Raw genomic sequence first — 26,259 nt, 5'->3', positions numbered from 1 at the left:
TTTTCCCGGTCATGTGGCCAGCATGACTAAGCCACTTCTAGCGAAACCAGAGCAGTGCAGGGAAACGCTGTTTACCTTCCCACCAGAGAGGTACCTATTTATCTACTTGCACTTTTTGGCATGCTTTCGAACTGCTAGGTGGGCAGGAGCAGGGACCGAGCAATGGGAGCTCACTCTGTCGTGGGGATTCAAACCGCCGACCTTCCGATTGGCATGCCCTGTGGTTCAGACCACAGCACCACCCGTTCCTATTGTAACTTACTGTATTTTTCGCCCTATTGGACGCACCGGCCCATAGGACGCACCTAGTTTTCAGGGGGGGGGGAATCAAGGAAAAAAATATGATTCCCCCCCCCCCGCAGCTCTGGGAGCAGTGGACAAGCTGCACGCAGCCTGTGCGCTACTCTAAGACCTTCTCCCTGCTTTTGCGGGAGGTGGGGGAATTCCCCCATCTCCCGCAAAAGCCCACAGGAGGGAGAAGGGACAGACTCGGGAAAAGCCCCCAAGAGCGGCGCACTCTTTAAAGGCTGTGCGGCTCCTACGGGCTTTTCTACGAGGTGGGGGAATTCCCCCACCTCCTAGAAAAGCCAGCAGAAGCCGCGGAGCCCCTTTAAAGAGCGCACGGCTTTTGCCTGCTTTTGCGGGAGGTGGGGGAATTCCCCCATCTCCCGCAAAAGCCCACAGGAGGGTTAGAGAGTAGCGGGAAGGCGTCGCACACCTTCCCGCTGCCCCCCAATCTCTGGGGCTGGCGATGGGGGAAGCGCTACTTTCCCCACCGCCAGCCTCCAACCCGGGTTGGAGAGTAGCGAGAAGGCATTGCACGCCTTCCCGCTGCCCCCCAATCTCTGGGGCTGGCCATGGGGGAAGCGCTGCTTTCCCCACTGCCAGCCTCAAAGCCGGGTCAGAGAGTAGCTGGAAGGCGTTGCGCGCCTTCCCGCTGCCCCCCATCCTCTGGGGCTGGCGATGGAGGAGGTGCTGCTTTCCCCCACCACCAGCCTCAAAGAGCAGACTCTCCTGGCTTCAGCGGAAGCAACGCAAAGCCTCCAGAGCGCAGGCTTCGGAGGCTTCGCGTTGCTATCGCTGAAGCCAAGGAGCCTGCATTCTCCCCATAAGACGCACACACATTTTCCCTTCATTTTTGGAGGGGGAAAAGTGTGTCTTATAGGGCGAAAAATATGGTATACGCATGGGGGCCCAGAACCTAACCCCTGTGTAAGTGGCAGGAATGCCTGTAGTGACAGCCAGAAGGTGCCCAGAGAATCCTGTAGTGCTTTCAAGACCAACAATTTCGGATGACATAAACTTTCATAGACCTGAGTTCCAGGCCACAAAGTTTATGACATAATAATTTTGTAGTGGACCCTCAGGTTATGTTATCTTCGGGTAACGTAACTTTTGGGTTGCGAATGCTTCAAACCCGGAAGTGTATACTTTCGGGTTTTGCCACACACGTATGCGCAGAAGCGCTCTATCGCACCGCACACATGCACAGAAGCAGCGCCTCTAGTTGTGGACTTTTCGGGGTACGTACTGACCCCCAGAATGAATTAAGTTTGTATCTGGAGGGTCCACGGTATTATTATTTCTTGAGATGCTAAAAGACTGTTTCACTGGAAGTTATGGAGATTTCTTCATAGATAAATTCATTCATTCATTCATTCATTTTTAAAAATACTACCTTTACACTTTTAGTCTTAACAGCAGCTGTCAAGATATGAAAACAAAAATTACAAAAGAACAAAGAACAAAAAGTAGTCATATGAGAGTAACAACAGAAACCATCAAGGAAATTCAAACAAAAGTCATTAAGTGGCATGGTCATCAATACCATAACAACAAAAGCAGTTATTTATGATCCAATAAAAACAGCTGTAATAAAACAAACCCCTAAATTGTAAGAACTGGAGAAGGAACAACCTATTTAGCTATAAAGGCCTTATAAAACAATAATAGGACTGAAATAGGAAGGCATTCAGAAGATTTTCCGTGATTTGAGAATTTTCAGATACTACTAGAGTATCTGAGAGCAAATCATTCGTTAGGGGAATGAACAGAATTTGAGAAAGTTATTTCAAAGACTGAAAAATATGAACTATCTAAGATATATAAATTGCTGTTGAAATATGAAAGCTAAAATGAGCAAGTGAAAGAATAAATAGTAAAATGAACACAAGATGTTGGATGTAATATTTCCAAGAGAGTCTGGGAAAAACTCTGAAATAAAGCCCTTAGGTTCTCATTATATATTAAGGTGTTGTCAAGCTGGTAGCTAACTCCAGTAACAATCAATAGAATAAAATGTACTCTTCAAAAACATGTTGGAGGTGTAGGAAACATCCAGGAGGCTAGCATTGTATGTGTTGGAAATGTAGTACAGTAGTGGTTCTGAAATCCACCCCCCCCATGGACCACTTGAAAATTGCTGATGGTCTTAAAGAACCACTTAATGATTTCTCTGCCTTCTGTTGCAGTTGTAATCCACTGTGCTAGATGCTGTTTGTTTTGTATTGTATTTTTATTGCTTCTTTTATTTTGCATCCTGTATTTTATTGAATTACAATGTGTAATCCATAGAATTCAAACTGTAATACAGTAAAATACAAGATACAAAATAAAAGAAGCAATAAAAACACAATTAAAAATAATACTAATATTTGACGCCACATGCCATGAAACATGAGAATGACGCTCATGGACCACTGGTGGTCCACAGTTTGGGAACCCCTGCTGTATAGTGCACAAATACCGGTATTGTGGGAAAGCTACAAATTTAATATTTAACATATTGGGATACCAATTACCACTTCCCCCATTATTATTATTATTATTACTATCATTATCATCAATACAGAACATCTAGATTTGACTTTGCATTTGATAGTTGCCATATGAGTTTTGCTCATACAGGAATAGAGGTCCCCAGTTGAATTAAACATTAGCAAAATGGTTTGATAAACTTTGGGATTTTGCTCTAAGGTCAAAATCAAATAGATTTTTATTTTTAATCCAAGGAAATAGGACAGGGGCACAACAATTTTATTGCAAAATGGAGTCCATTTTTGAAATACTTTAAGGAGAACTTATGCTTCCTTAAAACACAGCATAGTTTTGAGTTTTCTCTTTTTTTGTTCTTTCTACTCTTAGTTCTTTATTACATTAATTGCCACAAAAATATGATACAGTATAATCAAGCAGCTTAAGAAGTTATGCTAGGTTAATTTTAATACTTAGAAATCTGTTCGATATTTTCTGTATTTTTTGTTTTATTTACAAAATTTTATCTTCTGGATGATAACCTTTATGTAAATAATACTGAATAAAAACATTAAAGTTATAAACAATAAACATTTTAATTTAATTTATTTGTACAAATAGATTTTTTTCCTCTTTTTAGAGCAACAGACAGATATTCCCTTTAACAAACCAAAAATGAATTCATAGTTTATCATGAATGCCTCCCTAAGGCTTTCAGAACTACAAAAACTGACAACCTGTTTCATTGACTCATAGTTTTGCTTTTCTCATAGTTCTGGACAGATATTTTGATGGATACAAGTATTCTGAGGAACCTGCCTTAGGCCTGACAGTGGGATTAGTTGATCACTGTCTGCTCACGGCATCCATGTTTTGGTGCATTATTCATTTCATGTCTGCACACACACAAGTAGGACCTTTATATTAAAACCGCTACACACAGCAGAAGCTCCTTTCTAAAGTTTCACTGGCAACTCCAAGAAATGCCTATTAAGAGATATGAAGAAATCATAAATTAATGGGAAGGCTTTCCATCCTCTGCTGCTAATTCAGGTAAGACAGAGATGGTTTTCTTGATCATGCAAATTGATCCATCCTCTAGGACTAAGTCAAGCTGACAATGACAATCCAATGATGGGTGTTTTCAACTATGTCATGCTCAGAGTGGGCTCAGTGAGATTAATTGGGTTGTGTTAGGATTAAGTTAAATCCATTTGTTTCAATGGATCTAGTCTGACTTAATCAAATACCACCCAGTGCCTATCACCAGCTTCTGGTCCTCAGAATTATACCGCCCCTGAATATGCTTTAGTAGTAGTCACTGATAACACTGTTTAGTGTCCTCTGCTTGTAACTGCAGGCATGTGTCAATGAGGTTTACTGGCTTCATGGACCTGGTGCTTGTTGACTATGGAAAAATTGTGGTTTAACTCAAGTGGTGCAGTTCATCTCACTGTGGCATGGGAAACTAGGTGCCCAACAACACTAGCACCTGCATAACAGGCATAAGAATTCTGGGAAAATATTTTAAAGAAAAACACAACATTGGTCAAACCTCCTTAGAAGAAAGCTACAAACTCTTTGCAGGTTCCAATAAAGCATCTATTTGCCAATAACACTTTGGTCACAGGTTCAAGATATGACATTAAAAAAATTGTAGTATTTAATTATTTAATAGAATCCTTAATAAGATGTGATTTACGTGTTACATTAAATGTTACAATGTATGTTAGGACACTATGTCTGCTCCTGAATAAAATTAAATTCTGACAAAATAAAGGAGCTTGTAGACAAAAGTTCCTTTAATATTTATGAATATAAATAAGGTCTTCAGGAAGAAACTTGTGACATTAAGATATACTATTAGTGCTAAGTTTTCTAAAATCCCAAAGCTATGATGAAGCCAAGGAAATGGCTAATATAAAAACATGACATATACTCTGCATGTGTTGTTGCATTTAAACATATTGCAATAGTGCAATCTGTCCATCTCAGCAACACACTATTTCATCTAAACAACTAAGTGGACATAACCCAGAGCAGAGAGCTTTACACTAAATGCAATTATAAGGAAGGAACAAACACCACCAGCACTTTGGAATGACTCATCCAAAGATTGCCCTGCATATGAAAGGCAAATTTTAAACCAGTGAAGTAAGAAAGATGTTAAAGAGGTAATTCTTAATTCAGAGATGAATATTAAAAACAATAAAAGGGCACACACTGTACTGAACCCATCCTCTCCCCCCTTCTTTTTGACATGAAAAGTAGTTTCATTTTTTTTTTAGTGAGCCAACAACTCTAAAGACATACATAGCCTACCAAACTGTGGGTAGCATTGTGTCATTTTCAGCTATTTTAAGTGCTGGAACATTAAAAATTCAAAAACAAAGAGAAGAAAGCATTTTATTGGCACTGAACTCAATTTAAAACACATGAAGGTAAAAACGGAGAGATGAGATTGTATTAAGGAAGAGCTACTGACAGCCATCAGTGGTCCCAAGCAAACAGAGTGTTTAAAATGCAATAAGAGCTCCCGGAGTGTATTTCAATTCTTACAATAAACCATTGTGAAGGTGTAATCATAATCTAATTGCATACCATGTTAAGAAAATATAGGGTTTGTTGAACTATTGTAAGCAAGGTTGGCCATAATTACTTGCAAATATGTTTTGTCAGGTAATTGCTTTTTAAGTGGACTTCATCTTTTGAAATCAAGACATAAACTACTACTAAATTAGCCAGGCTACTGTGAACAGAGCTTCTTCTAAAAATATACATATTTTAAAAATAATAAATTATCATAAATGCTATTATCTATAGATGAAATAAAAAATGTGTTAAAACAGATACTTCATCAGTGAGGTATAATAAATAAATGTTAACTTTCAGTTGTATTCAATTGGGCAAGGGCTTTTGATTCAGTGGAGAAGATGTTTTTGCAGATTCCACCTGTGGTGCCCAGGACTCACAAGAAAATCTTGCAGATTGGAAAACCCTCTAGAAAGAGATTTTTGAGGCCATGGAGGGAGAGGTATTGCAAAAAAAAAAAAAATCACCATTAGGGGACACCTCTACTGGCACAAAAGCCCTAGGACAACGAAGTGGATTTCACTACTAGTGAGCTATCTACAAGCTGTTACAGAAGGCAGAGGCATGCCAAGGATATTGTATTTACTGTTGGAATTCTTGGAAAGGTCAGTGTATGGCATCTCACAATAAAGAATGGACGTCTTCTTATTTAGTGGTTCTGTCCTATAGACTGGATCCCTGAATGCATTAGGCTTTTATGATTGGATACCACTAGAGGTAGGAGGAGAAACAATTCACAGCATGCCATGCATGGCATGCCACTGATTTTGAGACACATGTTGCAGTTTTTTAAAAGAATGATGGGGTATTGGTGGTTGGTGCTGGGAGTAAGGTCGCTCACTTGCATTGTTTTGGGCAAATGGCATCTCAAATCCTAGCCAAATGTACAAGCAGGGAACGAAGGCAACAGCATACTTGAGATATTTACCCAAGAATCTAGTATTCAGAAGTACAAGTGCAACTGCAACAGAATGCTACAACACATGAGTGCTTCCATTCAGTGTTCCAGTCAGAAGACTTCACATGAAACATATTTCCACGCACTTTCTTTTGGAAGGTGCTTTTCCATGCTGTAATTTCCATCACCCACTTACAATAGTATATCCAACTATATACTTGCAAGTATAAACAGTTTACAAGCACTGACTTATGAAAGTCAAATTTCCTTCCAGCAGGCCCAAAATGACTTGTACGAAATTATTAGAGTGTTGTACTGCATCCAACTCTTCTGGTTCAAAACCCTGACTCTCTGACCAATAAACAAAACTATACTGGATAAATATGAGATTGTAACAGCGTTGTGCTAAAAAAAATATGGGCTAACTTCAGCTTGCAACTAGATGGCTGCAGTTTTCAGCATAGACTGACTGTCACACTGAAAAGCATTAAAAATGAGCCCTTTCCGCATCAAAGTCAGGGGACGCCATGAAAGAAAGCGAAGACAATGAGAGTATGCTGTAAAAAGCAACACACATTTAACTGAAGTTTCTTCACTAATGGTAATTTTACCTTCCGTATATTTACCTCAGTTTGGTGAGAACACAGCACAAGTTAATCTGACAGCATTCTCCTGAATGAATCACTCAGGATTATTCCCAGGAACACAGATACAGTGCAGAATGGTACAGTAATTCAATGGGTTTCATGTTTTGTTTTGTTTTTTAACAATTTGTGATGTGCTGTGAGCAAACCGTGTCACAGGCTTGTTTCAGTTTTTCCTGCTGGGGATTACCGGTATACACAAGCAAAGTACAGACCAGAAGTTTTCATCACAGAGAAATAAACAAGATTAGCAATGGGATGTGACATCCCCCTTTCCTTGCTCCTGTATGTGTAAACAAAATTTCTATTTTTACACTTGGTATATAAAAAAGAAAAAGCCAAATAATAATTGGTTCATTCATTGGCAAAGGCTACATTCCTTAGTCAGAAGTAAGCATCATTAGGCAAAACTAGAACACATTCCTAGAGTCCAGGACTGGTCAAACATCAACAAAAACTTTACAGTGGTACCTCGGGTTACATACACTTCAGGTTACAGACTCCGCTAACCCAGAAATATTACCTCGGGTTAAGAATTTTGCTTCGGGATGAGAACAGAAATCGTGCAGCAGCGGCGCAGCAGCAGCAGGAGGCCCCATTAGCTAAAGTGGTGCTTCAGGTTAAGAACAGACCTCCAGAACGAATTAAGTACTTAACCTGAGGTGTTCCAATTATGTGTTAAGTTACTGTGTGAGAGGAAGCAGTGTGGAAAGCATGCTAGTTCCTCCACCACCCTGTACGTTCTAGTTGCCCTCTGACTTGCATAATTCCTGACAAAGTTCTTTCTGGATCTAGTTCTTACTTTTCTGAACTGTCTGCTGACATTCCCCTGCATCCCCTGACACCCATTTCCCTGGCCTCAGTATCAAATCTCACTCTCAAAAAACAGAGAGAGTCAAGATACAACAAATTAAATTACAGACATGTTAAGACTATTTCTAAATTTGTACCTGTAATTTGTTTCATCAAGACCCAATTCTACCTGTTTTCCTAATGGAAAGTACATGTTGCTCACTAAGGCCCAATATCCTAAGCAGGCCTTGAATCAATTTCTTAGGCAGGGTGCTATACAGCTACAACCAGGTCTTAAGGGTCTTCCAGTGGAGCTAGCTTGCTATGTTCCCTGTAGTCCTTGCAGCATCTTCTGCTACGTGCACAGAAATAAAGACTTTAAATTCATACCTACCACCTGGTACTATGGACCTCCTGGTGCTATGTAAGATATTTATTCAGTAAGTAAAACTATTTTTAATCAATTGATATATCATATCCATTTAAGAGCAAGGTAGATAAATTCCATCTGAAACACAGTGTCATAACAAAACAAAAGTACAGATAAAACCCATGAATAACATCAACAATCTTAAAACACCAGAGTGTCTAACAACTACAAACCATGCTGAACTATTACAAATCTCTAAAGACTTAAGGAAAACAATCAGATCTTACACTATACTGAAATAAAGATAGGGTTGGCCTACCTGCCTAATTAACAGCCAAGGCAAGCAGAGATAACTTTTTCTCCACATTTCACCCGACTGCAATTAAATGTTCAATGAATTTTTAAAAAAACTACTGTACTTTCACAGTTAACATATACAGGAGTGCCTGATCCAAGTAAATGTTTTTCTCCGGCCTGTGTTGATGTTGTGCTGCTCATGAGCAAGTTTCAGAGACAGTGTGCCAACCCTGTATTAGGGTCAGCCTTGAAGATTGGAACCTAAGCATCCTAATGAGATTTCTACTACCTCATAGTATGCAAGCGTTTTACTCTTTGCAGCAAGTGATATCACCTGTTGATTCCTCGAATATCTGAAGGAAGATCTAATCGTGAGGTAAATCCAGTTGACTTTCTGGGGTGCTAAGAACAGAACCGGGGTAAAGATGATAAAGGCTACAGGGATGTCACAAATTCCTTTGACTTCTGCCCTGTTCAGTCTACTCAAGGACAAGCTACACTTTACATGAAACATTGTGATTGGATTCTCTGACTTCTTTTCCCAAACTGAGCTGTTGGAAGCTGCCAATCTTTTTGGAGTGGGGCCAAGTTTCCCTTTTTCAAAGGGCAACTGCTGTTTGCCTGGTGGGGTATTCCCTTCATGAGGCAAACCACAGTGGGCAATATGAGTAAAAACAATTGAGAGGAGGAGGGCAACTTCAGCACCACCATTGCAAACTAGTTGGCAGCCCCTCTCCCAATAATAGCTTCATTTCAATTTTAAATAATGTTCAGGAAACCACAGTACGCTATTGATTTTCAATGTAATATGTAGTTTAACACTTAGGCCACGGGTAGGCAAACCAAGGCCCGGGGGCTGGATCTGGCCCAACTGCCTTCTAAATCCGGCCTGGTTCAGGAATCAGTGTGTTTTTATATGAGTAGAATGTGTGCTTTTATTTAAAATGCACCTCTGGGTTATTTGTGGGGCATAGGAATTCGTTCATATGTTTTTTTCAAAATATAGTCCGGCCCCCCACAAGGTCTGAGGGACAGTGGACCGGCCCCCTGCTGAAAAAGTTTGCTGACCCCTGATTAGGCTTTATGCTTTCTGGTTAGAATGTCACTTTTCACACTGTTATAATGCTTAGTACCCTTGTGGTATAAAACGAACCTTAAATCATCACAGAAAGAGCAGCTAGCTCTAGATGTTTGAAACTTTAGGGAGAAACAAGAAAGTGGAGTAATTCAAGCATTCTGCTTCCTAATACAAACCAGAATTTCCAGATCTCCTCCCATGCAAGAGGCTTGCACTATCTTCACATTTGTAGGCATCCCAGTTGGGAGTGCACATTGGTTCTAGAACCTTGTGCATTTTTATTCAAAGTCATCCTCACTTTGTGCAATCCTAGGTAAAATATCAGCCTTAGATTTAGGCCAAGTCAGGTCCCATTCAATCATATGCATTCCTATTTATTGATTTGTGAATCAAGACTGTAGAAACCACGTTACTAAAGGAGAGTTGGCCTCAGCTAAAATTTTCACTGGCTTAGAAAATAAACCTAGTTTTGCGATAGCTATAAATTTTTGCTGAGCAAAGGCTATGAAAAAATACATCCTGGCATTCTCTGGTCACTTTATAATGAAAATGAAGGTACCGTACATAATACTGGAAGCAACCCAGTGGTTGGCTGCATCTTTAAGCAATATATATATATATATATATACATACATATATATATACACACACACACACACACACACACACACACACACACACACACACATATATATATATATATACAGTATTTTTGCATGTTTGACCTGTAAAGATGTAGCTAAGTAGAGTCAGTGAATCCACTCACTCTGATATACACACATGATATACAATTAAAATCTCTATTCACATTCCTACAAGGCTATCACTCAAGAGAAAAGCCTTTTTGACAACATTCACTGAAGCGTACCAACTAACTGCTAAATGAGAACTTAAACAGTAACAGTTTTGTTATCAGCAGGAAGAGATTTTATCAACATTGGGTTCAGATTCTTTTTTTTTTAAGTATCAAATGTAGAGGACCTTTTATTAAAATTAAGAATGCACCATAAAGCTTGTGTCTTTCACAGGAGCAATATCTATGAGTAAAAAACATCTAACAGAAATAAACTAACCTCTTACTTTTAGAACCATAACTACGAGGGAGTTTGCAGGGGTAGGGTGAACATATAAAGTTTTTCTAATTAGATCTTGATCATATTGCTATGTACAATAATAGTTTTTTCTAATTTAAAGGAAGATTTTGGCTGTAAAATATTAAGTGAATATAAAATCAGTGAAGCACTCCAAATAAATAATCACTGGCAGACTATATACTTGCTGCTATTATTTTAATATATATATTCATGCATTTTAATATATGATACTCTCTAAATAGTGTTATTCTCGGAATACAGATAATACCACACCCATAACTTACAGTTCCTGCTTAACAACTAATCAAAGAATGCCTACCCTTTAATGCCTTTAATATACTTTATGGGGGGGAAATCTATAAAAAGCAGAGTCGGGGAAACATAGTCCCGTTGATGTGCTGCTGGTGCATGCATCTTGAAGCAGTTAACCATGGATTACAATTCAGTAGAAGTTAAGTTCAGAAAAGGAAATATTTGCCTTTGTACCTATCATGGTCAGTGACTGAGGAGGAGAACAGATGCATTCTGACTATTAACAGTCATGACAAATTGCCTTGCTAATGAATGTTACACACTGGAAATGCCACAACTGATTAAACTACAATTTCGCACTACCAGATAGCGAGAGATACTTGGGAACCCCAGCAGTGGACAACTCTAATGTTCTTCCAACAGGCCTTCAGGGCACAGTGCGGTACTTAGAAAAACACACTGTGAATTCCACACAGATATATTCTAAAAGACTGGGCAGACACACAAGTTCTGCAAGACATTAAATGTAACAGCTTATGTCCAAAACTGTTGAGCCACATGAAATGAATATAATTTAACCATTTTGGTATCATTTAAATTATACGCTGTCTTAAAGAATATTTCTTTTGGAGTTTTGCTACTCCTCTCCCTCCAAAACATTTCTTGCGCTTTGCATTTCACATAAAATCTTTCTTTTGTCAGTTTCTTTGTTGGTGCAAAATTGGCAGCAGTTCAAATTCAAAGTACTCCTATTCATTTACTGACCATTAAACCAATGTCATTCTAGTTCACATCAGCCAGGGAGCTAAGCTCTAAAAAACATAAAAGACTTGCTTCACCACTGACGAATAATGTGTACATTTTTACAGAGCTTAAACCTTAATGCTTTGCCTGAAACTAACAATACAGTATATCTTATCATTCCTTTTTCACAAGCAAGCAGCTGCTGAAACGCTTGCCACTTCAAAATATCAATTGCTTGCCAGAGTTGTCCTCAACACACCCTGTCAAACTCATGTATATTGTGCAATGAAAATGCTGCAGCACTGAAAGCTAGAAATTGTGTCAAAGTAAGGGGATGATGTGCAAAGAACAATGTATGACAACCGTAGAGACCACGAACAATAGGAACGAGGCCAGACACTACATATATCACAACTGTGCCTGCACACATTTTATTGTCTGTATTATATATTTAAACCATGACAAATGAACTGTTGTGTGCTGTGTACGGCACAAATAAAACTCCTTCAGTTAGTCAGGCTTTTCTCATTTCTCTTGATGATAGAAACACAGTTGAATCACTCTGCTCTCTGAACATTTGTTTCCAAATCAAAACAGGAGGGGAGAAATGCAAGGTTATCAAAATGAGTAACAGAAAACATGAGACAATAGCACATGATATGAAAATGAGATTTGTTCAGTTGCTTCTCTCCAAGGAGACATAACCAGGGTTACCTTAAAGAATGTTAGGCTATGGAACACAGAGGAAAAAATATTGCTATGCCCATAAATTACAGTATACCTAATTTCAATGCAGATAAGTGCTGGCCTATTGATTTGCATGTTTCCTTGGCAAAATGGAAATCCCATGTGAATCCTCTTTGTCTGGAGAAAGTATATTTTATAAAGCCTTTATGAATACAGCAATCCCTGCCTTTTAAAAGGGAATATGTGAGTAACAAATAGGCCATGGACATACAGCACAGAGCACTAAGCTAAAACTTAAATAAGTGTGCTGCACAAACAGATGCAAGAAACTCATCCACACCCTACTAATGTGTGCATGGACACACACACAAATTAACGTCACTACATTTTAACTATGATTACTGTCAGCCAGTCTTCAAGACTGTGTATTCATTTATTTTTTTACTTATTTAATACTTTTACTAGGTGCCGTTCAAAATTCAGTATTTCCCCCGACAGCTGGCAACTTTTGAAACAATTTAAAACCATATAAAATGTAAACAGCACCATGTTAACATTTCATATCTTTCTAAGTGATTGGATTTCTGTCCCTATAATACAGCCACCCAAAAGACTAAAAACAGGGACTACTGCCTATTAAAACCCTTCATTAAAAGCAATCCTAAACAAAAATGTTTTCAGAGGCCACCTAAACACTCTCAGGGAGGAGGCTGCTTGTACATCTTCGGCAAGGGGGTTCCATAGCTATAGGGCAACGGTAGAAAAGCCCCTGTCCCTCATCCCACCAGCCTGATCTCTTATCCTATGATCTTCAACTAAGCCACCTAAAAACTAAGCATTACTGCTAAGCAGCATATCTAGTTAATTGTACAACACCAGACCAGTCTTCACATACTGCACAGCTTGCTAAAATGGGCAAGGGTGGGGGCAGGGAACATAGCAGTAAAAGATTACCTACAACACTAACATATGTCCACAGTACAACAGAGGAGTCAAAAGCTTTGATACACAAGAAGCTATGAGTGTCATTAACTCACATACAGTTAACTAAAATGAATAGATATGCTTTTAAGGTGTTAATAAATATTTTGGATAGAAAATAGGTATTTTAGGTGCTTAGGGTGATGACCTTTGCTGTGTTTATTAGTGGGACAATGATGCATTATTAACACACAGCAGCTGTACCTGAACTGCTGCCACAAACATAATAGCCTTTTATAGCCATCAGGGGAGTGAGAGAGGAGGCCTTTATTAACCACTAGACATGATTAGCACATTATGCAAACTTCAGTAGGCAAATTATCTGTTATTGAAATATAGTGTTGGTTATAACCAATTATCAACATTCTTTAAAAAAAAAGAACCCACAAACATCCCAGTCCAAAATGAAAAAATGGTTTCACTACTGGTCAGTTAGTTATGGGTTGGAAATTTCTAAAAAGCTTTATATTCCAACCCCTTCACTTAAGCAATCCGCTAGAACATCTACAGCTTCAGCACAGAATCTAACGCCACATTTAAGACTTCCACTTCATGAATATTAATCTCTAGAATATAAAACTAAACATAAAATGAAACATTTCCAACATAATTAACTGACCTGGTTAACGAGCAAGGAACCTGATGTTTCTAAAACACATTTCCATTAAGGATACAAGTAGGTCTTGAAAGATTAGTGCTGCAATAAATTTTGAAGAGTTAACTTGAAAAATAACAGCATAATATACTTCAAAAAAAGCTTAATTTTGGGGAAGATTATCCCATTATCCTTGGCAACTGAATAGAGCATTGAGAGTCCATTATGAGCAGTCTTTTATGCCCTAGCAGAAAGTCATTAACATAAAATAAATCATTAACTATGATGCTAAGCTCTACTATCTGTAGGTTTCTATGACTAATTTTAATTACTGCATTTGCCAAATGTAAAATGTACCTTTGTTGAAAGTTTTTCTTGCCATTTTACATTTACTCCCCCCCCTTTTTAGCATGCTACTTGAGGCTGATATGCACAATGTGTATCAGCTTAATTTTATTCTTTGCCAAAGGGACTTTGTAACATTGGAAGCCTCTTCCATGGAAAGCAAGTCTTGTAAACAACAAAAACTGGACTGATCCAGAAATAAATTGACAAGCTTTACAATACATATATCTTTGTGGAGGGGGGGGAGAAATACAACACATTAAACATTTATTGTCAGATGTAAGGATGGCCTTGCCCAAAGTGGAAGAATTATAGCCCATTCAAAAAATTTGATTGCATTCGCAAAGGGTGGCAGCGATGGAATATAATACTGAAGTATCACAATGCTAGAACTTGAAAGAAGGAGAACTATAGTGTCATTTATTATGTTCACAGCTGAAAACCACAGAACTGGTAGTTTATTTTCCACTATTAAATGAGCAAGGGATGTGGATTTTTAGGAAAACATCTTCAGTAGTTATAACATCATATACTAACGGGGTGAGAAGACATACCGATATAAAGATTTGTTTTCTTGTTGAGATGGGCAGAAGATAGACTGTTCAGTTTCTGGAGGAATATTAGTGTGTGAGTGTTGTTGGGATTCTTCCAAAACATAGGCAAGTAACTACTTATTACTTATGTTCTTAACCCAGAGAGGATTGCTCAGTATAGATCAGGAGTAATCAACATGATGCCCTCCGTATACATCTCTTGGACTACATCTCTTATCATCCTTGGCCATTGGCCATGATGGCTAGAGCTGATGAGAGCTAGAGTCCAATATCATCTGTATGGCATTATGTTGGCTACCCCACACAGATTAACTATGCCTTAACTGTTAAGAGACCCTGAGTATGAAATCTTTAAGCTTACAAAGTGAAACTAACTAGTGAATGAGAGGACACTCTAATGGATGAGAACACGCAGGATACCACTCAGCCTAACCACAAAATTTAACACAGAAACCTGTAAAATGATAGTTCTTTTCTCCCTTTATGTATGTTTTATAACTATAAATCAAATTCTACATGGATTAGACAAAGTGATCCTCCTCTGTGTGTGTGTAGCCTGCTCCAAAGGAATATTCAAGAACATGGAGCCTCCCTCTGAGCAGCTACTGAGCACAAGGATTTGCTTTGAGTACCAGAAATAAGATGAACTCACAGTCCTTTCACATAAAAATCCATTCCTGGTTATTCAAATCTTTTTTTCACTTCAGCAGTCTAATTTGGAGAAGGATCATTTTGGTGTATTGCTCTTGTTTAGCAATTAGGGGGCAGAAATCCTTCCATTCTATTGCAAATCACCCAAAGTTCTACCAGTAGACGATGATCCCACTGTATCTTCTGACCCTCCCTGCCCTAGATGACACACCAATGGATTACCTCAGCACTGACCACAGCAGAAAAAAGAAATGAAATTCATGTTCTTATACCAAATCCCTTTCCCCATCTAATGACAGCAGGGACATCAACTTCTCTTCGAGCACAGCAGGAAGACTAGCGTCCAAAATAATCAAGTAGGCATGCTAGATATGGATAGTGTCCTATGCTCCTCTATTGTGGAAAACAGTGAGAAAGTGAGCACAGGTAGAGAGAAAGCTGGAATGAGTGAGGGGAAGCCTTTGATCCTTAGCACAGACAGACCCACCATATGCAGGATGCCTATACCCTGGTATTGCTGTTTCCACACAAACAGTGTATCCCTCTTTCGATAGTATCAGTTTCAATAAGGAAAAGAAGAAGGACTCTATCATTTGCCCATTACATGCACGATGGAGGCATTCCGTCCGAATGTTGAGAAACCCATTACATGAACCACAGTATGCACTGGCAGTGGCGGAGAGCAGGCGGGGGTGGGTTGCTCCGCCTGCAGGGGCGGGGCGCGTGTCCTGGGGGCAGGGCACGTCACCTGCGGGGGGCGGGGCACCCAGTACGGACAGGGGGAGCAGCTGCAATGGCACCCTGGGGGTCGTGCTGCTGGGGGGCGGGGCGCTCCCCCCACACTCCTCTTCCTCCACCACTGTGCACTGGCCCACCTTGGACACAAGTTACACATACAGTAAATCCCTGTATGTTACCAGTACCTTATATACCTTTGAAAACAATGCTGAATTGGATATAAGTGACTTCAACAAATTAAGTATACAAATAGTACACAGGTTTTTTTGGTTGTTCTTGTTTTGCCTGTCCTATTTCCCTCCTACCATTTGTGCCCCAGAGAGGTTGGGGTTGTGTGGAGTGAGGCATTTTCTAGGAGGTTAGGTTTAGCTGAGGAAAAACATAGCTTAGAGACAGGATAAGAATACTAGGGAGAAGATAGGAAAATAGAGAAACCCTCCAGTGATGTGGGCTTCTTTTTTGAAGAATTGGATCCCCCCTCCCCCACCCGATGCATCAGAAAAGAATCAGTTTGCACACAAATTTTTTTTGATGCTCTTGATAGTTATCTAATTTAGCATGTTTATTGTAGTTAGTCAACGAAGTTAAAAGCTTCCAAGCTTGCCCAATATGGTATTAGATGTTCGACATCATTACTAATGAATTTAAGAAATGGAAAATTTCCCATGGAAAATAAAAGTACTAGAAAATTATCTGGCTCACATCACTGAAACCTTTACGCAGGAAAAGTTAATGCCAGTGTAAGCTGCCTGTGGCCCTCCAGATGTTGTTAGATGACAACTCCCTTCATCCCTGATTATACCACCTGGGGCTGATAGACATTAGAGCAGGGGTCAGCAACCTTTTTCAACCGTGGGCCGGTCGACTGTCCCTCAGACCATGTGGTGGGCAGACTATATTGGGGGGCGATGAACAAATTCCTATGCCCCACAAATAACCCAGAGATGCATTTTAAATAAAAGGACACATTCTACTCATGTAAAAACATGCTGATTCCCGGACCGTGCGGATTGAGAAGGCAATTGGGCCGCATCCGGCCCATGGGCCTTAGGTTGCCTACCCCTGCATTAGAGTCCAATGGTATCTGGACCAGTTGCCAATCCATAGCTTATGCAGCTTTGAGGGATAAGATAGGAAGGAAGGACAGAAGTGCTGGGCAATGTCAAAGCAGAGGGCTAAGAAGGAGGTTTAAAGTCAGGATGTGGTGGCTGAGAGATGGAAGACTATTAACTGAAAAGCAGAGAATGTTGGGCAAAGGAGACAGAGGCTGTGTAAGCATCACACATTTAAAGCACATGACTTACCCAAAGAATCCTTGGAATTATAGGTTGTTAAGGGTACTGGGCACTGTAGCTCTGTGAAGGGTAAACTACAGCTCCCAGTGGTTTAAATGTATGGTGTGTAGAGTCCTGAGAAAGGCCTATGTACTGAATAAACAAGGTGGCAGTACTGAGGGGAGAAACTGATACAGGGCTTCTCATGACAAGTTGCTGTTGTATTCAGTGGCATTACGGCCTTTGGGACAAGCCAGCCAAAGAAGTGATAGGGACAGGAATGACTGATACTTTTATTCACTTATTCCAAAGATTGCCTATCCTGCTGTTCTGTCAAAAGGCTTTCAGATTAATTCATGCTACGTAGTTGAACTGCTGACCAAAAAATTCAATACAATATGAACAACAACCAGTTGTACCTTAGCATAACCACCAAATGTAAAAGGCCTGAGCAAATAAAACTGTCTTCACTCGATGATAAAAAAACAACAACCAATGAATACTAGCACAAAGAAGCTGCCCTGGGGATACTGTTCCATAATTGAGTCACCACCACAGAAAAGGCCTTTCAACAGAAAAGGCCAGACCATCCACCTTACCTTCAAAGGCTGGAGACTCAGAGAACAAAGCCAGTCCCAAACATTTTGCTGTCTGAGACAGAACAGGATATGGTATGCTTCAAAGGTGCAAAGAACCCACAGCCACTTATTTTGGCAAGCACCTCGCCCCCCTCTTTAAAAATAATAATATATAATAATAATAAATTAAATAATTTGCTGTCCTTTCGTGACAGCCAAAATCAGATGCTTGAGGCAGCTTAATGTCACTTTGCCTAATGGCAGGGCCAGTTCTGTGGGCAAAGGAACTCCAAGGAGAATTTCACCATTCAGGCAGTCCATGAGGAAGAAGGCAGTCCTTCAGTACCATCATGCCAAGTTGTTTGTTTAATGGCAGTAACTAATTTGTACTCAGAAATAGACCAGGAGACAATGTAGTTATTTAAACACTAGTGAGATGTATTACACACAGCCAATAGCTACAATATATATGTATAGTGTGTGCATCAATTTAAACAAAATTGGCTAATAATTGGCTACTGGTTTCTAGTGTAAAGGTAATCCAGCATGTTTCATGCACAAATATGGATATGCAAGCTATTCAGAATCATCTCAAGACTGGTGACCCAACAACCAACAAAATCAAATGGTTGGACAAGAGGTTGGAGCACAGCAATTATACAAAAACAAACTTCACTTGGTTTATACACTAAAGTAGATTTGAAGAAAGTAACTATATATCTATATATATATATATATAGCTATATATTTGCATATATATACACAAAAGAACATGAAAGGACTACATACAAAGAGGCATTTAAAGTACAAAAAAGTACAAAAGATGTCTCTTCAGCCCAGATCATTTATCCACTTTACGCTGAACATTGCAGCACAGACAACAAGCTGAACAGAATTTTTTGTCTAATCTGTTGCCAAACTGGAATGTACTTTTCATTGCAGAGTATATTACAAGGTTGCCATTTTCAAGCCCAATGTTGTAGGGGGAAAATGTTACCACCAGAAAAATCTCATTTGGGGTTAAGCAAATTCCATGTCTCACTGTCTATAATTAACTGTTTATTGGCACTTGCATTGAGAACCTCATTTACTGATCAGTTTATAACAGGTTCCTTAATGAATAACAATTCCTTAATGAAAACATCCACACAGAGCAAGCATCACTTTTGTAAAAAAAAAAAAATGTCAGAAATTGCCACCGTTATATGTTTTGACACAAAGAGCATGGATAGAAGAGAATGGACGCCTACTTTCTATTAAAAGTTTGTGAAACCCTGATTGAAAGGGGAAAGCTTGTGCTAGGAGTATTCAGTATGTGCTATTGTGTCAGCCTTGGATATAGAGTTTCAGGAATTCTGGTCTCTCACCTAATGCAAGTATTCAGACCCTAATCCTAAACAGACATGCCTCTGAGCAAAGTCTATTGGAATCAATGGCATTTCATTTACTAGGTTTGTATCCTTGGTAGGGAGCCTAAATATATTTTATTATGTTATATTTTTATTAGGTTATATTATTATCAAAACCTCTGTGGTTTGTTTGTTAAAAAAGTAACTGTGAAAATAGCTCTGTGCTTTCTAATACTTTTTGGTATCAGAGGACACAAGCCTTTCAAGATCAGGACCTAAGAGCTGAAAATCTCAAACTGTGACAGGTCAAGCTGCACAATATATCCTGATTTCCCCACACCAGGGTTTGGGAATCCTGTGAGACTCCGGATGTTGCTGGACTACAATTCCCATAATTCCTGACCACAGACTGGCTGGAGCTAATGGGAACTGGAGTTCAACAGCATCTGAAGGGCCTCATCCATGTCCTAGTTCAACATGGTCAACATAGCAAATATTTCAGCTGCATAAGAATTGCAATGAATGGGAATCTAGAGCTCCTGCTGAATCCATTCATGAGAATATGTTTCGTGCAGGCCTTTCCCAAGAGAGGTCTGGCAGAAGTCACTGTTTATAGGTAAAGTGATGGTCTGAGCCACTCATTATTACACACATATTAGAGACGCTAACTCACTATGTCAGGGGTGGCCAACTCCCAAGAGACTGTAATCTACTCACAGAGTTAAAAACTGGCAGTGATCTACCCCCTTTTGGGGGGTTCAGGTCAAAGTTGTTCAGCTTTTTTGGGGAACAAAAGTTGTTGAGCTTCTTTGGAATACTGCAATCTAATTTGTCCACGATAAGTAGTGGCCATTAACTGGTACCATAAAATGTATCAAAGCTTATTAAAAACATCAACACAACAAATCAGTAATACAAGCACAGTTTCTCTCTCTTTAAGAGTAAAAATGGAGTAAAAATGTTCTGCAAGCACCCAAAACTACCCTTTCAAGAAAACAATAAAGAACAAAATTTATTCAACACCCAATTGATTCCACACAGATGTTGAAATTTTTCGAAATATTAGCTACGTAAGGACTTTAGAGTTTTCCTGAGGGACTCTCCTAGAATTCAATGGGGAGTAGGAGTTTGACTACCAGGCATCAGAAACAAAGCATGCTTGTGAAAGAGATACAGTTTTGGGACATTTTCTAAAGAGCTAAATTTTAGTTTTGGTTTGGCATGATAAAGATACAATAGTAAAATAAACACTATAAACATTTCCCAAGGGGTAGTTGTTTTGCACTGTGTTGTAGATTGCAACATAGATATCAAAGAGTCTTATAGCTCCTTAAAGACTAACAAGAATCTTTGTTGTAAATACTATGGTTTTCTGACTATGGAGTCACAAAGAAGTTTTAAAATACTACTTGCCCACAAAGAAGTTTTATGTACTCATTTCCTTATGTTGCATTGCTCCCTTCCCCCATTTTGTTTAGTCTAGGTTTTTCTCTCTATCTAATCAGCTTGTATTTTTCCACTGCATTGACAAGTATAAAGAAGTAAACAGCAAATGAGCCATGGGCATATATATATTTACCAGTAAATCTCAGGGGGTGGGAGAAAATCCGTACATAATTTTGCAATGCTAGCTACTGGGAGCCATAAAGGCCATTATGCCCCTCCTGTTGTTGGCATAAGTCAGCATCTCTGTTATTACCAGTGTCAAAACAAAATTATATTAAAGCAGATACTTAAACAGTTCAGCTGTGCTCAAAATAACAGCAACTTTACAAAAATTATAAGCAACCGTCTACTCACAGTACTTAAGAAATCAGTATATGTAAGGAGTAAATACTGGTTTTTATGGATATATCTTCAAACTAAAGGCATGACATGTCTAAACAGCAGAAGGCTAGTGGGTTATTTTACTGCTGTGCTCATGCCCTGTGCATATAACAACAGAACTGTTTCCAGGGAAATTTAAGTTATGAGGATCTAGGCTGCCATCCCTAAACAGCTCTCCTGGAAGTTTCAGAGGTAAACCATATTACCTCAAGTCTAAATCTGCCTGCCCAGCCTATGAGCTTCACTATGTTATTTCAGAGGCTGACCTATATACAGCAGCATACCATCCATTCTCTCTGTTTGTACAAGAGATACCTCACACAGTTGCCATAACCAACATTGTTTGCATTGTTCTTTCACTTTTCTCCCTCTGAGGTTTTGATGGGAAAGAAACATGATCCAATGCAATACGTACAAAGCACACTATGCAGAAAGGCAAAACATGGCAATGGCCAACTAAAATGTTTCGGGACATTATTTTTAAGTTTATAAAGACCTCAGTCATCTTTTGAAACAAAGACAGCCAACAGAAAAATCAGCAGAGCAGAAAGATCTATACTATTGTATGTTATTTAAAACATGGCCAAGGGTGATTCATTTTAACTTGTGCCACAAACATATGTAGATACGGCCAACTCTTATACTACACATGAACTATGACATTGTATGTCAGAAGACTTGCACCCGAGGATCACTGATTGATTGCCAATCATTTCAAACAAGTTTAAGACTGTGATCCACTCTGCTGGCTTAAAAGGGATCACTCTGAAGTAAATGCAGCTTATAGTACAGTTTATACAAAGCAAACAAGTTTGGCCTGCAATGTCTAATCAGCTTGAAAGTTCAGAGGAAACAGTGAAAACAGGCATGTCTGCTATTAGTGTTCTAGGTTATAGGGCTTCCCATTGCATCTGTACTCATAAAATCTGCTGAAGATGATGCAGCATTTAGGGGGGAGATTATCCAACAGCTGTTCATAAAAATGTTCTTTGTACCCAAGAACAACAGCACACATAAGTTAAGGCTTCATAACAACGTTAATCAGCCTGGATAGATGGGGCTGGGGGACTGGAGGAAAATGAGATGTTCAGTCAACACATGCCTCATAGGGGCCCAGCCAGCAAAGCTACTCTAAGTCCATTTTCTATAATCAATGGTCATTGGCAGGGCTGTTTGACAGAAATATACATTGCTTGAAGAATGTTGTTTTACAAGAAACATTCCTGGTATGTCATTCCTAAGCTTAGAAAAAGAAAGAAAGAAAGAAAGAAAGAAAGAAAGAAAGAAAGAAAGAAAGAAGAACAGAGCAAGTCTTACAACTGAGCATTTCTGAAATCCATTATCAGTCCTGACTAAGTTAAATAGAGTGCCTCATTTTCACAGTCAAAAGAAGTTTGCTTCTTTATGCTTGGACTTAACCAGGTTTTTTTGGGGGGGTGGCAAATAAAAAACTGACTAGGAACATAGGGCAAACAGAGAAGGGGGGAAGCTTTCTAAATTAATTTATTCAATCAGAAATGATAGCCACCCAAAATGATTTAAAGCACTTAATTGGAAAATGATTTAATATATTAACGTAATTCCTGATTTTCCAAAGCATTTAACTTTTAAATTAAATCTGGCTCACCATCTTGAGTATGATGAGGGAAATGTGTATTCAAGTCATTACCTTCTTTTTGAAGCTTTAAATCACTGATAGATTTAATAACCGTTCGTCCAGTTTTCATTGCCAAATGGCTCTTCAGGCACTTTGACGCTTATGTCATTAATTCTACCCAATGCTTCTTTACTTTTCAGCATGGCAGGCTTACAATTCACAATAAAAGATAATCGAGATTATATTTTATAGTGGCAAGTCACAGAGTGAAAGTAGTTCTATAATCATCATTGCTCAATACTTAAGAAGCCTCAGCACATGAACAGCCTGGCACATAAATAGGGTTCATTCCTGCTATCCAAATTTCAATCTTTTCTTTCTTTCTTTATAAAAGAGGTAACTTTTTCAAAGGATGGGTTTTACTTGATTGTAACAATTAAAAGCCCAAGTGCTGCAGCCCAGATGATCACTGTACACAAATCTACCTAATGAATTTCTGCCAGCAAGCTCCAAGTTTAAGACGTTAGGACACTCTTAAGTCTTGTCCTCATCAGGGTTCCTCAGATAATGAATGACAGATGATATCATGCAGGAAATATTTCCTGAAAAGTGAATGGGTCTTTATCACAGTGCAACAGTTTGTGTTCTTAAAACATGCAGCAAAACAGAAGCCTGTATTTACAGCACTATGTCTAGGTGCAATTTGCCTTAGACAAACACTTGAAATAGCTCCTAAACACAAACACACCGGTGACAACAGACAAAAACCCCAGGGCTTATGCCCACACTCCACTTTCAAACATAAAGTGAACACACTCCCCTTTTGTAAAAGGGCATCTTTAATGCCTTATCTGTTGCAAATCAATAACCAAGCACAGAATCACCAACAAGCAAGGAATAGCCAGGTGCTGATTAATCAGATGAGAAGTTTATACGGCACATACACAAAAAGATCTGGTGCTGCCTGCAAAAGCTCCAGCCTTCCAGACTATGCGCTTAAACAAAAGCTTAACAGGCACCCAGGTTTAAACAAATCTTACTACCAATGCTTGCTCGCAGTTCTGTTCCTCTCCCCTCCTGGGGGAGTGTTTTGGAAAGCTTGCACTTCCTGATTATTTCCTATGGCCAGCACTGCCCATTCTACAACAGAGGAGGGTGGGGGGAGTTGCACATCATGCATAGTAGTATTAGCAGCTGGCTGAAGCCAGGGAGAAAAAAAGAATGTGGAAAATAAGGAATCAGTGGCCCTGAAGTTCTGGGGCAGAAGCCTTAAGCGTTAAAGAGTGTAGCACAAAACCAAACAGGAGAAGACGACGACCCGGACTGCAACCCTATGCACACATACTTGGAATAAGTCCCGCGAAACTCTTGAGCAGTACACTCCACTCTCTTTCTGCCCTGCCCAGGGCTTTGCAAATTCCGCCTCGTCTTTCCTACTTAGGAGAAAACTTGTTCTGATGGCGCTGAATCAAGTTATAAAGGGTACGGGTGCAGTTTGATTCTGGGCTTCCTTCTATTCGATACTAAACTTGCCACGCTTCTGCAATTTGGAAACCCCCCACAGTCCCCACCCACCCACCCCAACCCTGTCCAGCCTGCGATCTGACCACGCTTTGTCCTTCGAGTCTCCCTCCCCTAAAGTAACACCCAAAAGAGGGGTGAATTTAAATCTCCCGCATGAGCATCCCAAGCGTGGGGGGGGGGCACCTGAAAAAAGACTTTGCGCTTAGGCAGGGCTGCAGTCCCGGGAGCATTGCCCTACGTTGGATTCTCCATAATCTGCCATGGGACTTACTCACGAGTAAGGGCTGCGAGTCCGAAGCGGCTTTCTCTCTCCCTCCCCCTCCCCCTCCCTCCCTCCCTCGGCCAATTCATGGATTTGCATTTTGAAGGCGCCCAGGCCACCCCACACAACAGGCCGAGAGGGGCTTCGCAAAAGCGCCCAGTTGTCTCCCCCGCCGTCGCGCACAACACAAACATTGCACAACGGCAAGGCAAGCAGACACACACACACACACACACACACAGGGCGCTGGTGGTGCCTTTGGCTCCATCCTGCAACCTGCCCCGCTCCAAGTCTCGCTCAAGCTGCCCAGCCATCTGCCAACCAAGCCAAACTCCCTTCGAGGAAAGAGAAGCGGGTGGGGTGGGGGTAGCCAGGGCCCCCCCTCACGCCGAATCACCTTGTTGCAGTAGTAGGGGTCCAGGCAAGGAGAAGGTCCCAGGCAAGGGGTCTCCGGAGCGGCGGCGGACTGCGAGGGTGGCGGCGGCTGCTGAGGCGGCGGCTGAGGCGGCGGCGAGTAAAACCGTACGTCCATCGCACTAAAACATCAAGCAAACTCCTCGTCTTCCCGCTTCGTGTCGGCGTTCAGGCAAAACAAAACAAAACGAGAGAGGGAGAGAGAAAGTGGGGGGCGGGGAAACCCCTGAAAACTGAGGTGCCTGAGGAGAAGCAGGAGGGGGGTGGGAAAGAAACACCTTCCCCGCCTCACATCCGTTTGCGGTTCGTAAAAGAGAAGAAGGGCTGGTGGGAGGGAAGAGAAACTCTTCCGAAAAGCACCGGTCTTGCCGGGCGCGGCGACGGCTACCTGAGGCAAAAGCCGCCTCTTCTCTCTCTCTCTCTCACGGCCGGGCAGGTAACTTCGAGGAGTTCCGTTGTCCCCACACGCGCCGCTCGCCGAAGCAGCCCAGGACCGCGCTGCGCCTGAGGAGAGTTGGCGCCCTCGCCTCTCCCTGCCCAGCCCGCGCCCTCTCGCTCGCTCTCTCCGCTCTCTTTTCAGCGGCTTTATTTCGGAGGTCTTTATTTCCCCGCCTCGAGAGGAGTCAAGGGAGAGAGCCGGGGGGGGGGGAAGCACCAGCCCCCGCTAGCTACAGTCGAGCCGCTGGGTTTCGGACTGAGACGGACCCCCGGCTTCGGCAGGGCTGCCCCGCGTCGCTGGCGGCAGGGCGGAGAGGAGGCAGCCGGCGTGCGCCTCGGCCGCTTCGCTGCGAGTGTGCTCCACACAAAGGAGCTCGCGAATCCAGAGCCATTTGCTGCTTTCGCCGCGGAGCGCGCGCGGAGCGCAGACAGGGGGCGCTGTGGCGCCCGCCAGCCGGGCCTCCCTTGCCAACTCTCCTGCCGCACTTCTGCCCTTACCCGGGCTAGTTACTATGGCATCTCCGCGCTTCTGTGGGAAGAAGGAAGGGGAAACGAGGCAAAAGGGGGGTGGGGGGAGACAGGAGACGATTAAAAGAAGAGAGAAAATGTGGGTGGGTGGGTGCCAGGACTTTAAGATAGTTTGAGCAAGGCTGAGCCCCCATTTCCTGCCTGTCCCCAGTAGTTTAGCTTTGCTCTTGGACCGTTGGAAGCAATGTGGAAGAGAGGGGAGAGCCTCTGAGCATGTGCAGAGTTGAACTTCTTCAAGGCAGCTCTAGCCTGCAGCTTAGAAGTGTAGAATTGCAGAGCTGAAAGGGACCTCCAGGACCAGTGAGTCCAGCCCCTACAATGCAGGAATATGCAGCTGTCACATACAGGGAGCGAACTTGAAACCTTGGCATTATCAGCACCATGCTCGGACCAACAGATCTA

General features: G+C 40.9%; 1 protein-coding gene across 2 annotated transcripts in view; it reads right to left on the bottom strand.

Moving 5' to 3' along the window:
* The window catches only part of TOX (thymocyte selection associated high mobility group box), a 195,336-nt gene extending 169,589 nt beyond the window's left edge, over positions 1 to 25,747 (bottom strand). Inside the window, exon 1 of one of the 2 annotated variants that reach the window (XM_053396071.1) lies at positions 24,875 to 25,747. In XM_053396071.1, the coding sequence (XP_053252046.1) occupies positions 24,875 to 25,009 (135 nt within the window). In that variant the 5' untranslated portion in view covers positions 25,010 to 25,747. The remainder of the gene's footprint in view (positions 1 to 24,874) is intronic. The other variant, XM_053396072.1, reaches the window with a different exon arrangement.
* Between the last annotated feature and the right edge of the window lie 512 nt (positions 25,748 to 26,259).

Source organism: Podarcis raffonei, chromosome 7 (genome assembly GCF_027172205.1).
Source record: "Podarcis raffonei isolate rPodRaf1 chromosome 7, rPodRaf1.pri, whole genome shotgun sequence".
Taxonomy (NCBI): domain Eukaryota; kingdom Metazoa; phylum Chordata; class Lepidosauria; order Squamata; family Lacertidae; genus Podarcis; species Podarcis raffonei.
This window is presented reverse-complemented; position numbering and strand designations above follow the sequence as displayed.